The following is a 15,364-nucleotide window of genomic DNA, read 5'->3' on the forward strand; positions in this document are numbered from 1 at the left end:
TTATTTCAATACATATGGAGCCCAATGCTGGCAACAAATCAAATAGGCAATGTGGCAAGATCAATAAAGTAAGACAGGTTTGTTAAGGCAAAATTGTCTTAGAATTCATTTTAGAGAGAACTAAATTCACAAGGATCTGCAAGACTTAGCCTGGCCTGTGATTGATGCAATGAAATGGCATGTTCAGCCCACTGGTGTCAACTTGCATGCATGCATGATGTCCAGTGCAGTGGACAAGGCTTTCCACTGGTATCAGACAAGAACAAATGAATGCCACAGAACAAAACGTACCAGCCTGGGCCAAGGTGGGGCCAACATGAATTGGAAGACATCTGTGTAAGTCATGATGTAAACGAACACCCCTGAAAAGAACATGGCTGGGAACAATTAATATTTTTCTCTCATACTAAAACAGGTCTTGTTTAAATACATGTTAATTTGCCAGTCATACAGCATTCACGCAAATGAACAATGCACACCACATGACTAGAGCATTGCATTCATGAGCAGGTACCACGCTCTACACGGCTAGGTATACATCTACTTACACTGATAACACAAACGGCAAAACGCCGTGTCCTCACCGATGCCGGTGGACCTGGCCACCGGTGATGTGGGCCTGAATTTACGTGGATCGCGCTGGCGTTAACGACACGGCGACACACTCTGACTTCACCGAGCACATGGAAGTGCACAAAGTAATAGAAAAATGAGATGTACAGCCTCCGGTAACGTCCGCGTTACAAACCCCCGACTCGGGCCAGCCATCGACGCAGGGGAATACAACGCTGTTGTTACTATCACATCGGCGTCAACAGAGGCAATGTGTTCCACTCCTGCCAGGCATCCTCAGGACAAAACTGGCGCAGAGTTTCAGCTGATCCTAAATCTGAGCGATTTGAGTGGGTGGGAACGGCGAATAAATAAAAGGTTCTCATGTGCTTATGTGCTTGTGTGTTCAACAATAACGGCTCAGTATCCATACAGCTTTTCAATTTCATAAATCAGGATTATCTGTGATGCTTGGATTTCATTCTATGAGACAAAAGCTGTCATGTACACGAGCAGTTTTTCACTTAAGTCCAAAAAATATTTAGTAGTAGACAATTCTGAGACTGACAATGCCAGTCAGCTGTCGTTTACCAGCCCCTTTAGTGCACAAAGAGCAAAGCATCACTGGGGGAGTCTCTCAGCATCCAGCTCAGCATTAGCTTTTGAGAGGATCCCCGACCGTCTCGGTGGTGGTTGGTGGCGTGGAGCGGGAACGGCCTTGGAAAGTGTATTGCGAAAAGGTGTGAGCTGCGGGAGGGCGCGTAGCACTTTGTTTTACGGAGCTTATGTGACAGTGAGTGTGTTTTACAAGCGTCTTGCCAAGTGCGATCTGACCCTGCCAGTGGTGTCCTGCAACGGAATATGCCCATCATGACCACGCGGTTGAAAATACTTCTCCACTCGCCATGGCAGTTTGTTCTGCTCGCAATCGCTGCCGTCCAGATTGTGCCTTTCTGCTCTGCATTGCACCAAGGTAGGTTCACATTACAATTTTTCATTTAAGTAGAACAGCCTTACAGCGGCAGGCAGGCACGTGCAAAATATTGTCAAAACAAAGAGGTTTAACTGATTTTAGGTTTACTTCCATGTGCCATGGCTCCAGCTTTGCATGTAGGCATAGGTGTCCACATGCTGGCTGCTGATGAGTTTAGAAGGTGCCTTGTGAATTGATGTGAAAAGCCAGTAGGATGGTTATCAGTTAAATCTAAAATTTTTGAGGGTATTTCATGGAAGTTTTGGTCTTTGTGACTGGTTTGTGAGTTAGCCACCTGTACGCAAATTGTTGAAGGTTGGGTTGGCATAGGTATATATTGCAACATAATGTTAAACAAGAGCATTGGACATCATTCTTTGTATTTAAGGCCAAACATCACAAATAATCACAGAATGGATAGATTCATGTTCCTACCTTCAAATTTGAATGATTGCGATAGTGAGCTCCTGAGTGCCCCACACAATCCACCATCTTGACCCCCCCCCCCCCCTCCAGTGCAGTTGCTACATTATTGTGTGGTCACAATATTACTGCTTATCTAGAACCATAAAAATGTATGGGGCCAAGATAACAGTAATAATTCAATGAAGTATGTTTCTTATTGCATGTAGGTACTTTTATGAAACAGACAGGCCAAAATAGTCCAGAACATAGCCTAAACTAGCCTAACCTAACCTATTCTAACCCAGCCTAGTACAGCCTAACCCAACCTAACCTAACTTAACCTAACCTGACCTAACCCAACCTAACCTAACCTAACCTAACCTAACCTAACCTAACCTAACCTAACCTCCCCACCCTATCCCCTTCAACCCAGCATCCTATTGGCATGCATGTTCAATGCCATATATATGTACTGTATTAAGAAGTTTTGTTTAGCTACCATACTCTTATTTTGCTTTCCATCCCCAACAAAATACATCATATTTGCCCCTCATGTATGGTTCTTGATGTGCAGTAATGTTGTGATCACCCATAGCAGTGGCACTGGGGCTGGGGTTGCAACATGTTTGCAGTGCTTAAAAGTTCCCTGTCATAGTTACTTAAGTTCCAAGGTAAGAGCTTATGAGCTTGGTCATGGCCTTTGACATATACTGGACCACCTTGTGCCCTTGGGCCAGGCCAAATTCTGCTGAATCTTCACATAATTTTTGTGCGGCAAATGCATTTGAAATATTTTCGCATTAAAGGACCTTTACAACACTAAAGCTCCCTGAAATTTGAGCTCTCTGTGCACTCAATCTGGTGGTGGCCATGCACTTAACTCTTGCATTTGAGAACTTACTGTGTAAGTGCTGCAACTTCACTATTACATCTGGTATGTTGGGCTTAAGATGTATTTGTGGAGTTTGTGCTTTGGACAGTGCCTAGGTATCCAGCCAGATAATGCATTTTCATTGATATGCTGTTTGGTTAAATTAGTGCCACTATCTGGGCATATACTGCATAGTTCATTTTTGTATTTCATTTGCATCACAGACCATATCCTGGAAACCAGAAGTGCAGTATTCCAATCACAGATGAATCTGCTGAAACAAGATATGGGCATATTATCCACATCAAGGCAGTGACATGTAGACATTATCAAATAATCAGGTTTTTTTACCTTGGATGGCTTAATTGATTTTGATCCATTTTATTTTACCACTTCAGTTGATTTGTGATGCAGACCAATTTTTACGCAATGCAGATCACACTCTGTCCTGACGGCTCAGTTGGTTTTGGCTTCTACCTTCAGATCCGCCTACTTCCACCTCTGGAAGGGTGGGCCCGAGTCGCTAGGTGCTAGCTTTTGACCTTGACAGGTATGGCAGGTGGCAGAGGTGGGCCATCATAAAGGTCAGGTGATGGCAGAGGGCATAGGATGATGTTAAACGTTGTGGTATATCAAACTTTCTGGATTTGAGTGGTTGGATGGTGTAGGTCTGGGCTCACACAAGCACTGCTTAGCTTGGGTTCTGATCCCAGAAATCCATCCATTCAAAAGGTTCAGACTAAATTTCAAAAAAGAGTTGGTCATGGTCATAGTTAGCTTCTTTTTTAAGTTGTATTAACTAAAAAATGGGTGTGGTATGAAATGGAAGACCACAATGCCCTACTGTTTGTAGCTGTGAGGCAAATGCTCTGTACATGCAATACCTGATCTTAGAGCTATCAAGGCAAGGAAATTATGTGGGTTCTGTGATATGGCTTACCAGATTTTCACAAGTTATGCCCAGTTAGACAGCTGGAAAACACTTATCTTGGGTGTAAAATGTGAAGTTTTGTTTATTGTGTGGATTTTGACCAAATTCCTTCAAAATGTGCATATCTAGTGTAAATATTATGACTCAGGTCATGTTGTCAGCCCCCTGCTATTGGCTACATCCCTAAGCACAACTCAGGTCAGCTCAACACACAGCCTAAACACAGGGTCCCCTCACCCATGGTGAAAATGTGTGTCATGATATATCACCATGTGCCTGGGTTATCCTGCTGTGTAGGTGTTATCTGCTATATCAGGCATCCAGGTAAGATGCATGTAACCAGACAACCAAACCAGAGGTAACTTGGTCAGTGACAAATGAGTCAGCAGAACAGAGTCATATTCATCTGAACCATTAACAACTGGGCCAGTAGCAACTGAACTGGTGGCTATTGAGCCAGTAGTAACTGGACCAGGACATCTAGTCCAGTGATGATTTCCCTAGTGACAATCAAACCAGGCTTATTGGCCCAGTGACAGTTGGATCAGAGAGAAGTGAATGATAATTTGAGGACTCTTCCATGTATTTAACTCCAACATCACCACACAGGTTGTGGCAATGATGTCACCTTGCCCTAATGGAGGCCTGGGGTATCATTTTTTAATTATCATCCTTAAGGAAATCCACCATTGCTAGGTTATGTGGTCTTCCAATAGGCACAAACTGAAGTTGCCTTCCAACAAGAATAATTCATGCCAGCCCAGCCAGCACATCATCATTTGTTTACGCCAGGCCATCTCCAGGTAGGGGCCCCAGCCCGACTTGTTCTCCATTAGCTCCTCATAGTCATTATGTCCGATGGATCGGTCGGCTGCGACTGAAATGGGGCATCCTTGCTGACATTTGGTGGCCGAATGCGTCATGATTGTCAATCGACCCAGCACCCCATCCTCAATCGCTGGCACCCAGGTAATTACAGAGGGACATCCCGATATCAGTGAAAGCATAAGTGGGCACATTTCAGACTTCGTGCTTAGCTCTGCTTGACGTCATGCGCGGGGGGTTACCTAGGGACATCCAGCACATCCAAGGAATGTCCCGGATTCAGTTGTCAAAGGTCAGTTTTTACTGGTGCAGTTGTCATCGGTCAGTTGTCACTGATGCAGTTGTCATGGATCAGTTGTCAGTGGTGCAGTTGTAGTGGGTCAGTTTTCATTGGTGTAGTTGTCATGGGTCAGTCGTCACTGGTTCAGTTGTCATGGGCCAGTTGTCACTGGTTCAGTTGTCATGGGCCAGTTGTCACTGGTTCAGTTGTTCTGACTTCATTGTCACTGTCTGGCTCAGTTGTGACAACTGATCATGATGACTCGGTTGTTACAACTGAGCCAGTTGTCAGTAGGTCAGTGACCAGTTGTCAACATCAGCAACTCACTTGCTCATGGCTTAGCTGTTTTGGTAATTTTTGGTTTTAATCATCATAGAACTAATGAAATCCAGTACCCAGAGCATCCATTCGATGGCCATGTCTTGGATGCTCTCTAAGCACGCCATATTTGCCAGGTTTGATTATGCTAGCTGTGTTAATTGCACTTACCGGAATATTTTGTAGTGCGATCGCAGAAATATCCCATGTGACAGTCACCACATACAAACAACAGCTGCATGTGGCCAATGCTGTGCACTCAATGTGCCACTGAGAAATCGTCGCAGGGTGTGTAATGTGATCACTATGCATCCTAAGGGAAAAAAACGTCGTTGCTGCATACCAAGACCAACTTTGGTTCATGCGTGACCAATGCTTGCGTAATAATGTTGTTTGACCAATGCGACCAGTGCCGTCTGGTGTGTTGAAATTCAATTCGTTTCAAGATGAGAATTCCCGACTAAAAATTCAAGCGTGCTTTACTTGGTGTAGTTCCAAACTTAGCAGTTACATGTAATGAATGCAACTTGTAAAACGAACTTAGCTCTTGTACGAATCTGTAATCGGGGCTGGGTGGATCTGAGGGATTCATTAGTCCCAAATGCACGGTCGCAATCCGTGCACGCTCACTTCTCGATAGCTCCCAATGCATTTCTGTTTGGAGTCACAGCGACCGTAGGCGCCATACTAGCGTTCGCGGGCTATGTCGCAGCCGGGTTTCGAACCGGGGCCCCACGTGGGAGCCGACGGCGATAGCCACTCGGCCATTACATTACGCCGCTAGCTCCTCATCCCCGTGCGGCCAACCAGCTGATCGATTGGAGGAGAGCCTGTCAGCGAAACATCAGCCTTGTTGCAAAATGGACAGGATGTTCTCCGTTGCATTCTTCTTTTCTTGTCTTCGGGGTACGCCGGACGTCAGATGGTCCGCGTTCCCAACTGCGGTCAGGAGAGATAGCGTATTTGAGTTCTTTCAGCGCCGTGCATCAATGAGCGTGCCATCAGTAGAGCCATCTTCGCGTATCTTGTTTATCTTGCTATGCTTGTTCAATATGAGGGCTTCCATCTCATCATGCCGGAAAAAACATGAGCTCAAAGCCTTTATTGTTGATATAAATTACCTAGCACGGGATCGTGACATTTCGCGTTGAAGTTGCTCTAAGGAGGGACGAAGTCAGAGAGCGGCACGTGCTGATACCGGCGCCATCAACCAAACCAGACCCCTTGCACGTTTCATCTTGTTTAGGTTTGCCCGCCAAACCGTGCTATCAAATTGTGATATTGTGCCATCAAATTGTGATATTGTGGTATCAAATCGCCGGGTTGTGTTTAACGGCGGACTTAGCTGACATGGAAATCCCATCGCGTTGTTCACCTGAGTGTCGTTATAGCGGTGCGAATCGTGTCGCTCATGGCAATACGTTCGTCGCGTCGGTCGACGAGGCAGCGTCTCACGACGGGAAGCCCAGTGGCGTACCCCTGAATCCCGACCTCTGGTGTGACTCGTCCGGTCAGCTGGACGGCCGATCGAGTGACATGCAGCTGCTGCCTCTGAATCTGTGCAGCTGTCCGACCACTTTAAGGCACATGCGATGACCATAGACGGCGGACGAGGCAACTGTCGCCGTCCGGATGACGTCACATTCAGCGGAAAGCTCAGAGTCGCGGACGGCGTCAGCGTTCAGAAACCAGCCTGCCGACGGGCCGAACCAGTTTATCGTGCCCCCGCAAGCCGAGTCTGACCAATGTTGCCTAGCGCTGGTAAGCTGGCTCTAATATGGCTGGGGCCCACCTCTCTATTGATGGCTCGTGCGTCGCGCTGCTGCCGTCAGCCCGCCAGCGTGACTCATCGTGTCTGCGTAGTGGAGCGAGGCGCCGGCTCTGCCCGTCTCCCTCCCTCTGTCCCCCGCCCACCGACCAGCCGACCGAGCGGCCCAGCCAGGCCCGCTCGGTACGACGCTTTGTGCGAGGGCGGTCGAATCCGTTTTCCGTCCAATCTGGGCGTGATTGGCTGAGATAGCTGCGGGCGCCGGCCGGCCGGCCTGCTGTTTGTCCCGAGCCGATAGCGGCTAGGCGCGTGACGGGGCGGGCGGCGGCCGCGCTGCCCCGGGCTCCGACTCCACCAGCGCCGGCGGCGGCCGCTGCCGCGCCCGCCAGCAGCAGGTCCGTTTCCCTTCGGCATTTCTGCAGACCAGTCCCTTTTTTCTTTTGTGCAGGCCGGTGGACAGAGGTCTGCGGCGTGCGCCGCCAGCTTCGTTGTGCGGGTCGTGGAGCGGCGTGGACAGCCAGCGTTTGCGGGGCGATGTCGGGGAGTGACGACGGTCGGCTCGCGACGCCGGCGGGAGGCCGAGCCGCCTGATCCAGTGTCGGCCGGCAAGGTCGCGCCCGGCCGGACATGAACCGGCTTCGGCCGGCTGACCGGGAGCGTTGCAGCGCCGGCGCCCGGTGCCTGGCGGCTCCGGCCCGGCCTCGTGCGCCGACCGGCCAACAGCCGCCGCCGCCGCCGCCGTCACGCCAGCTGGCCGACGCGCACGCACGCGCGTCACGCGCTAGTCGGCGCACGAGCAGCCGGGGACCGACGCGCCGGCGCCGCCGTCCTCCCCGCCGCCGCCGTCTAGACAGAGGCGGCCTTAAGTGGCCGGGGCTGTGAAGGGACTCACAGCTGGCGCCGAGCGACGCTTGGTCGGCGAGCTGGCGCGGCGCCAGCAGCGGAGGCCCGATGGCTCGCCAGGCTGCAGAAATGACCTTGACTGGGACAAGCAGCCAACTTCGGATGGCCGGCATATGACGGGGCCCTTGCTTGTCGAGTGGAACCAAAGCTGGCGGCCACGTTTGTGACATGCGGACGGAACAGGCGTCTGGAAACTGCTGACAGCGCACCACTGTCACCTGCCGACGCGCTCACTCTCAAAGTGGGGCATGCACCTTTACATAACACGGGGCTTATGAGTCATGTACAGAATAAAGCAAAGCTGTGGCTGTTGTGCAATGGTTGGAAGCTGTGTGCTTCTCTGAGCGCGCCGAATATCAGGGACAGGAAACGATGCAGTGTGCGTTGCCTCTGAGGGCGTTACATCAGATTCTAAGCACCTTGGTATTGAAAAGAAAGCATTCGTTGCCTCGCGTTAGCACAGCGAACGCACCTCGTCGGTATCCGAGTGCTCGGCTCGTAAGGATGCCAAGTTCTTGCACCCGGCGAAGTGAACATGACGTCGTAGTACATCTCAGTTCTGGCGGATTCTGAGGGTCATATCTGCAGTATATCCGCGTCGCGCATGGGTTGCGCATCTCAGGCCGGCGCGTGCACGTGCTCTGCTCCAGCCAGAGACATACGGACAAATGGCCAACGGTGGTCAGCCGCCCAAAAGGGCCTCCCAGCCGGGTCCCTTTGGCCTCTTTATATACGTTTAGAGGGGCCCTGTATACTTATGAATACTGCCGTTTTGTAGCCGCGGGTGGGCAATATATGCACGTTGTTTGAGTGTTTGCGTGTGTTCTTTGAGTGAGTGGTACAAGCACGTTTACACAGATACGTCCTTCGATCTGAAGAAAGCATACTCCTGAATTCTCGACGTGTATTTTTAACGTTTTTAGGGCAGTTGCTGGCTTCGGCTCCGTAAATTCTTATCGAGCGTCAGTTTTTAGCAAGTTAAGCACGTTGATGGTGTGCCTGTTTATCGCGCTTCATGTGTCCCCGATTCCCTCACAGTTCATGGCAGCGCCTGAACAATAGACAGGTTGTCGAGGAAGAACAAATTATTTGTGTTTACCTCTGCACGGTTGTAAGCTAATAGTAGGCGTGAGATGATTTGTACTATGTATTTTTGCACTTTGGGGCTGCTCCAAAACAGGCAGTCTTCACAAAGCTCTTGGATAAAGAGCCCTGATTTAAGTGCGCAGTTTGTGCTACATGTGAAAACTTGCGTGCTGCGTGCATTTCTCAATATGCACGCTAGCAATGATGTGGATAACGTGTCCCGCATCAGGGCGGGGGTGCGGTGGGGATGTGATGATTAGTGCACTCGACTCTGAGCCTGGGGCCGGGCCCCAGCCGCGCCGCCACCGCATCCCACATGATAACCTAATAAAGGCATCCGTCTCGATATGGCCATGGCGGTCGGCGAGACGTAAAGCCGCAATCATTGTTATTCTGGCTGGCTTCGTTTCCCGTCAGACTGTGTACGGTGTGGATTTTCTCAAATGTCGTGCGTTTCCGAGTCCCGTGTGACTGGCTGCTGTCCCAGCGGCGCCGCATTATCCTGCTGGACAGCACGGACATTGCATTGTTCTCCCGCCCTTAGCCCACTGACGTGACCTGGTACCGTTACCCCTCAGATTTGCATGCCTGTACACGCCACGTGGCCGCTCTCCATTGCAAATGGATCGCCGGCTGGAGCCGAACCTTTCAAAGGAAGTTCTGGCCATTCCAATGGCGGGATGTGTTACCGGAACAGGCAACAGACGAACGGTTGGCGCAGTAAGCCACCCACATTGACATTTCTGACAAGTTGTGGCCATTCCAATGGCGGGGTCTGTTTGCGGGAACAGGCAACAGACGAACGGTTGGCGCAGTAAGCCACGCACATTGATGTTTCGGACAAGTTCTGGCCATTCCAATGGCGGGATCTGTTACAGAAATCGGTTACGGACGAACGGTTGGCGCAGTAAGCCACACACATGGGCATTTCTGACAAGTTCTGGCCATTCCAATAGCAGGATCTATTAAAGAAACAGACAACAGACGAACGGCTGTCGCAGTAAGCCACACACATTGACAGGCGTGTCTAGCACGTTAGTTTGTGTTTGACCTCGGAGTTCCCGAGCAGTGACCTGCGTGCGGTCGCTTCGTCGAGCTTGCGGCTCACGCGAGTGTGCCGGTGACGGGCGGCTTCAGTGGGGAGGCGACTAACGCTGGCTGCGTCTCCTCTCGGACAGGTGCGGCGGCCTCCGTGGCGTACGACGAGCGGCCGTCGCAGCTCGTGCAGGTTGTGCCGCTGGTGCGGCTGGCCCGCCAGGCGCCTGAAACGAACGGCATCGGCGCCGACAGCCAGACCAACGTGGCCGCCCACCCGGCCGCCCCTAAGTGAGTGTCTCGGGCAGGGACCGCGGCGCGGTGTCGGTCGTCGACGCTGGTGTGGAGTGTGCCAGACTCGGTCCCCAACCCCAGTGACGGCGGGCTGGTTGCGATTTTCAGTGTGCCAGACTTGGTCCCTCACCCCAGTGACGGCAGGCTGGTTGCGATTTTCAGTGTGCCAGACTCGGTCCCTGACCCCAGTGACGGCGGGCTGGTTACGATGTTCAGTGTGCCAGACTCGGTCCCTAACCCCAGTGACGGTGGGCTGGTTTTGTTGTCTCCAGTGTGTCAGGCCCGGTCCGTAACCCCAGTGACGGCGGGCTGGTTGCGATCTCCAGTGTGCCAGACCCGGTCCCTAACCCCAGTGACGGCGAGTTGCTTGTGTTGTCTCCAGTGTGTCAAACCCGGTCCCTAACCCCAGTGACGGCGGGTTGGTTTTGTTGTCTCCAGTGTGCCAGACTGCACGGTCCCTAACCCCAGTGACGGCGGGCTGGTTACGATGTTCAGTGCGCCAGACCCGGTCCCTAACCCCAGTGACGGCGGGCTGGTTACGATGTTCACTGTGCCAGACCCGGACCCTTGCCCCAGTGACGGCGGGCTGGTTACGATGTTCACTGTGCCAGACCCGGTCCCTAATCCCAGTGACGGCGGGCTGGTTACGATGTTCAGTGTGCCAGACCCGGTCCCTAACCCCAGTGAGGGCGGGCTGGTGCGCTGCAGCTTTGTTTACACTGGCCTGAAGTATGGCTCATGCTAGCTGACGCTTCTTTGGTGCTAGTGGCGGCTAAAAAGCAACAGATGCAAGAGAAGGTCGATGGTTTATTGACCTTCCACCGTCGAGGCACCCGCGCGCGCACAAGCATGACGCATGTCGATGCTTTACAGCAAGCATAACGAGGTGCATGGCAAAGTTGTATGAAGTGCGCTATCCTTTTTCATGTAGTGAATTCCCGATGGGTCTGAAGAGTGCCTGCTCAAGGTTGTCAGGCGTTCAGGCGTCAGGCGACCACGGTACAGACCGAAGGTCGAAGCCGCTGCGTAGTGCAGTGGCACGCCCCGCCGTCTGGTTCATGGGAGTTTGGCGCGGGGGGAAGGGTCCTTGCGGTGCGTGCGGATGGTGTTTAAGCGGCACGTATATTCCAACTGCTGTGAGTCATGGCAGAGCCAGACAGCGTAAGAACAATGTTGAAATGGAATGTCTACTGTGCGTGCATCGTCACAACGCTGGGCAATGTAAATACGACAAATTTGGTAGCGGGCTTACCGTGAAGTTTGTTTTGTGAAAACAGTGCCAGGTGGGCAGGTTGGGGCACGGGACATAGATTTAGTCGAGTAGGCTAGAGTGGAGTGAATTGAAGTCGAGTGGATACAGTGGAGTGAATTGAAGTCGAGTGGATGCAGTGGAGTCAAAATGTTGAACGAGTGGGCTCGAAATGCGCTTAGACTGAATTACTCAGCACTTTTGCACATCATATTTGCAATGTTTCTGATTGTGTTGCATTTCAGTCGCATTTCCAAAAGATACGGTGGGATGCATAATGTGTGGTGGCCCTGAACCATGGATGAGGCGGGAACACACGCCGCCTGTACATTCACGTGGAGATGACCATCATAAATGGGTGATGTGGCCACAGAAGAACGGTACAAAACTACAACAGTCACGGATGGATTGATTCTTCGAGCTATCCGCGTCGTCTGGCGTGATGTACATGCTACCTTTTTTGACAGTTGATTACCTGATTCTACGAGATGGGACTTAGCCAGTTAATGTTTTATAGAGGAAGCCAATTAAATGTTTGGCCATTTTTGGGTGTTACGAAGTCAGAAGAACCGAACGATGTTTGGCTTTCAGCCATGTACGCGTCGCAACCTGACTTATGTTCTTGGAATTGAGTGAATAGAACCAGGGCCTTCTGATCGCGAAGGCAGGCCTCTACCAACCGAGCTAACCGGAAGGAAGTTCCGCTGCCCTACCGAGTCAGGTCATTGGTGGAGCACTGGCCTCGCAATCAGAGGACCGTGGCTCGAATCCCATCAATTCCAAGGGGAGAATTCGGGTTGTGATGCATGCTTGGCTGAAAACTGAACATCATCCAGTCCTTTTTGGGACTCAAGACACCTGATGACGGCCGGAGAGTTGACTGGCCAAAACGTTATATGTATTCTAGCACACCGGACGAGGACGATAGTCTGAGCAATCATTCCATCCATGACACTAATACCCAGTCTCAGTCGTTCTCTAAAGCCGTGTAGCAGTCGACTGCAAGTATAACAGTCGTCTCAAGCGTCACCATTGGCAGACAACACCCACACCTCGGGACAGAGTTCCCCAACGGGTGGTGTGTAGCACGGCCGTTATGGTAGTCATTAAGAGCGTTTCGCAACAAGAGAGCAGCAAAAGTCGCCCTTGCGTGGTTGGCTTGGCGTCGCCCTTCGACGGCGTCGCCACGCAAGCAGTGCTGTGTCGGCTGGTCGCGCCTGTTCACTGGACAATCCGGAGCTCACTGCCTGACGGACAGCCTCGAGCTCCGCGTGCCCTTACGTGTGTAAGCCATAATCGGCACACAGAGCTCCATTATGGCGTATTGACTCATGCAGCCAGCGCCTCATCTCTGTATCGACTGGTAACGCTTTGTCACGCTGCGCTGTTGCGACAGACTTCCCGCTTCTTTGTGGTGCGCCGCCGCCAGGTGGGTGACGTCACCCCACTGCCCCACTCCCAGGCGGCTGACGTCACCACACCGTTCCAATCCCATCTGGGTGACGTCACACCGGAGCTGACTGCACGTTCGCTCGGTTTCAGCGCGACTGCCTCGACGACAACCACAACCACAACAACCACAACCACAACGACAGTCGCAACCACCGCGACACCTGGCGCGGCGAGCAGCGCGGCGCCGAGCGGCGGCGCGGCGGCGAGCGGCGGCGCGGCGGCGACCCCGACGACGACGACGGCGCCGGTGACGGCTCGCCCCACGACGGTCAACTACACCACGTCGCCGACGCCTGCCGTGCCGCTGGCCAGCACGGAAACCAGCTACGAGGACTTGGACGCGTTCGTCAGCGGCGACCACCCGTACCACATCAACGGCACCGACATCGAGCGCATCAAAATCGTGAGTGTCGGGTCATCGCCCCCGGCCGGTTGGCGGACCGGCGCCGCCGCCCGGCCGGTCGGGTCGGCCCTGCGCCCCTGCCAAGGTCGGCCGACGTGTGGTCACGGGCGCCTTTGTCCGCAGCGGCGGGCCTGTCGAGCCGGCCCGGCTCTCGACCCAGCCAGACTCCCCACTGTCGAGCCGACCCGGCCCCCGACCCAGCCAGACTCCCCGATGTTGAGCCGGCCTGGCTCCCCCCCCCCAAACTCCCGCTGTCGGGCCGGCCCGGCCCCTATCCCCCCTCCCCAGACTTCCCGCTATCGAGCCGGCCCAGCTCTCGGCCCCGTCATGTTCCCCGCAGTCGAGCCGGCCCAGCTCTCGCCCCCCCCCCCCCCCGCGACTCCCCGCTGCCGCGCCTGCCCGGCTCTCAGCCCCGTCATATTCCCCGCAGTCGGCCGGCGGATGGTCGGTTCCGGGCTGCTGGGTATCTGGCCGCCTGCGTCATGACTTGTGAAGAAATCGGCGCTGCCGTCCATATGGATGACGCATAATCAGCGTTCAGCCCTCGTGGGCGTTTCGTTCGGGTTCGGTTGGGTGGTTATGCGTTTTTTTTTGCGCCAGGCCCTGGTGCATTACGCAAGAGCTTCTGACGCTGATGGCGGACTGAGTTTCAGCCTGCAGGTGACAAGCCTCTGAGCAACAAATGAGATCGTATCGCGGGTGCTACCTGGTCATGATTCGGAGCTTAATATCGCTGGCCTTCCCATAGCATGCTATGACACATAGGTGCTGTGCGCGTTCTCAAGATCTGCTCACGTGTTGTGTAAGAACGCTATTGTTGTTCTTGGTTTACCAGATCTACCTTGATTTTCGCACCTTATTATGCTACTGTTCTACTGTGGTATGGAGCTCACGGCATGACCCAACACTCCCGGAGAGTCATGATGCATCGCAGTTGCATCCCCCAGCTCCGCGCCGGATTGTTCCGTCCCCAGGACGGGTTTCCCCGCTGACACTGGCTAGCACTCGTCCCAATCCGCCCGTTGGCGGCCTCCGGCCGGTCGGCTAGTCCGATGCCGCGGTGGGGTGGGAGCGACAGGAGACAGACGATGCCGTGGTGGGGTGGGACTGGTGGGAGAGACAGACTGTGCGGCGGCGGGGTGGGGGCGGGGGAGAGACAGACGGTGCCGTGCTGAGGTGGGAGCGGTGAAAGACAGACGGTGCCATGCTGAGGTGGGAGCGGTGAAAGACAGACGGTGCCGTGGTGGGGTGATAGGGTGGGAGAGACAGACGATGCAGATGTCTGGTAGGAGCGATGGGAGAGACGGACGGTGCAGAGGTCTGGTGCCGCCGTACCATCCGGTGGCTTCTTGACGCTTATGGTCATGCTCTGGCAGTCGTACTTGTCTTTGAGGTCGCTTGTGTGAAATCGGTTCAGACCGACTCACAGCTCATAGAGCTTATTCTGGCTCTGACTCCAGAGGCAGCTTGGCTCAATCTTAAGTCAGCTTTCATTCTGGCCTAAACAAATGTGACTAAGCCCGGGAACTGTTTCGATGGAGCCGATTACGTTGAGTATTGTCCTATCTTTTGCTCACAGTCTGTCAAAATAGAAAGGTCAGATGTTGGTAACATTTAGCGTTGAATCGGCTAATGGTACCAGCTTGCACAATGGACTCAGCTGTGACGCTAACCCATCCATAGTTTGCTGTGGAATTGATTTCACTCCAGCTCAATGGACATTTGTTCTTTTTTTTAGCTGATTCCGATTGCACTTGGAGAGAAGCACAAGCTGCCGCAGACAGAGGCGTCGCCGCCGGAGGCGGGGCGGGGGGTGGGGGGGGGGGGGGGGACGAGGAGCGGCGGGCACCAGCTGCTGGTTACGAGCGGGCCGCTGAAACAGCTGTTACAAATGTCAGCTGCTGCGCTTGCATTATTGTACCGCCTTACGTTCCGTGTTTTGGCGGTCGACATGGCGCGTCATGGGCGGGCAGCCGCCACGTCGCGCTGGGACGGGGATCAGCTCGCGTTCCGCCGAGG

General features: G+C 53.2%; 2 protein-coding genes across 3 annotated transcripts in view; one reads left to right on the forward strand and one right to left on the reverse strand.

Moving 5' to 3' along the window:
- The window catches only part of MED24 (mediator complex subunit 24), a 30,969-nt gene extending 30,168 nt beyond the window's left edge, over window positions 1-801 (reverse strand). Inside the window, exon 1 of one of the 2 annotated variants that reach the window (XM_037219344.1) lies at window positions 585-801. The gene's annotated coding sequence lies outside the window, so the exon portion shown is untranslated. Of the gene's footprint in view, window positions 1-548 lie in introns of both variants that reach the window. The other variant, XM_037219343.1, reaches the window with a different exon arrangement.
- Window positions 802-1,194: 393 nt separating this feature from the next.
- Window positions 1,195-15,364, forward strand: part of l(1)G0289 (plexin domain containing lethal (1) G0289) — a 36,590-nt gene continuing 22,420 nt past the window's right edge. The window contains exons 1-3 of the mRNA XM_037220258.1: window positions 1,195-1,525; window positions 10,091-10,238; window positions 13,033-13,345. Of these exons, the coding sequence (XP_037076153.1) occupies window positions 1,414-1,525; window positions 10,091-10,238; window positions 13,033-13,345 (573 nt within the window). The 5' untranslated portion in view covers window positions 1,195-1,413. The remainder of the gene's footprint in view (window positions 1,526-10,090; window positions 10,239-13,032; window positions 13,346-15,364) is intronic.

This window comes from Pollicipes pollicipes, unplaced genomic scaffold, assembly GCF_011947565.3.
Source record: "Pollicipes pollicipes isolate AB1234 unplaced genomic scaffold, Ppol_2.1 Scaffold_4295;HRSCAF=5057_pilon_pilon_pilon, whole genome shotgun sequence".
In the NCBI taxonomy this organism is placed as follows: domain Eukaryota; kingdom Metazoa; phylum Arthropoda; class Thecostraca; order Pollicipedomorpha; family Pollicipedidae; genus Pollicipes; species Pollicipes pollicipes.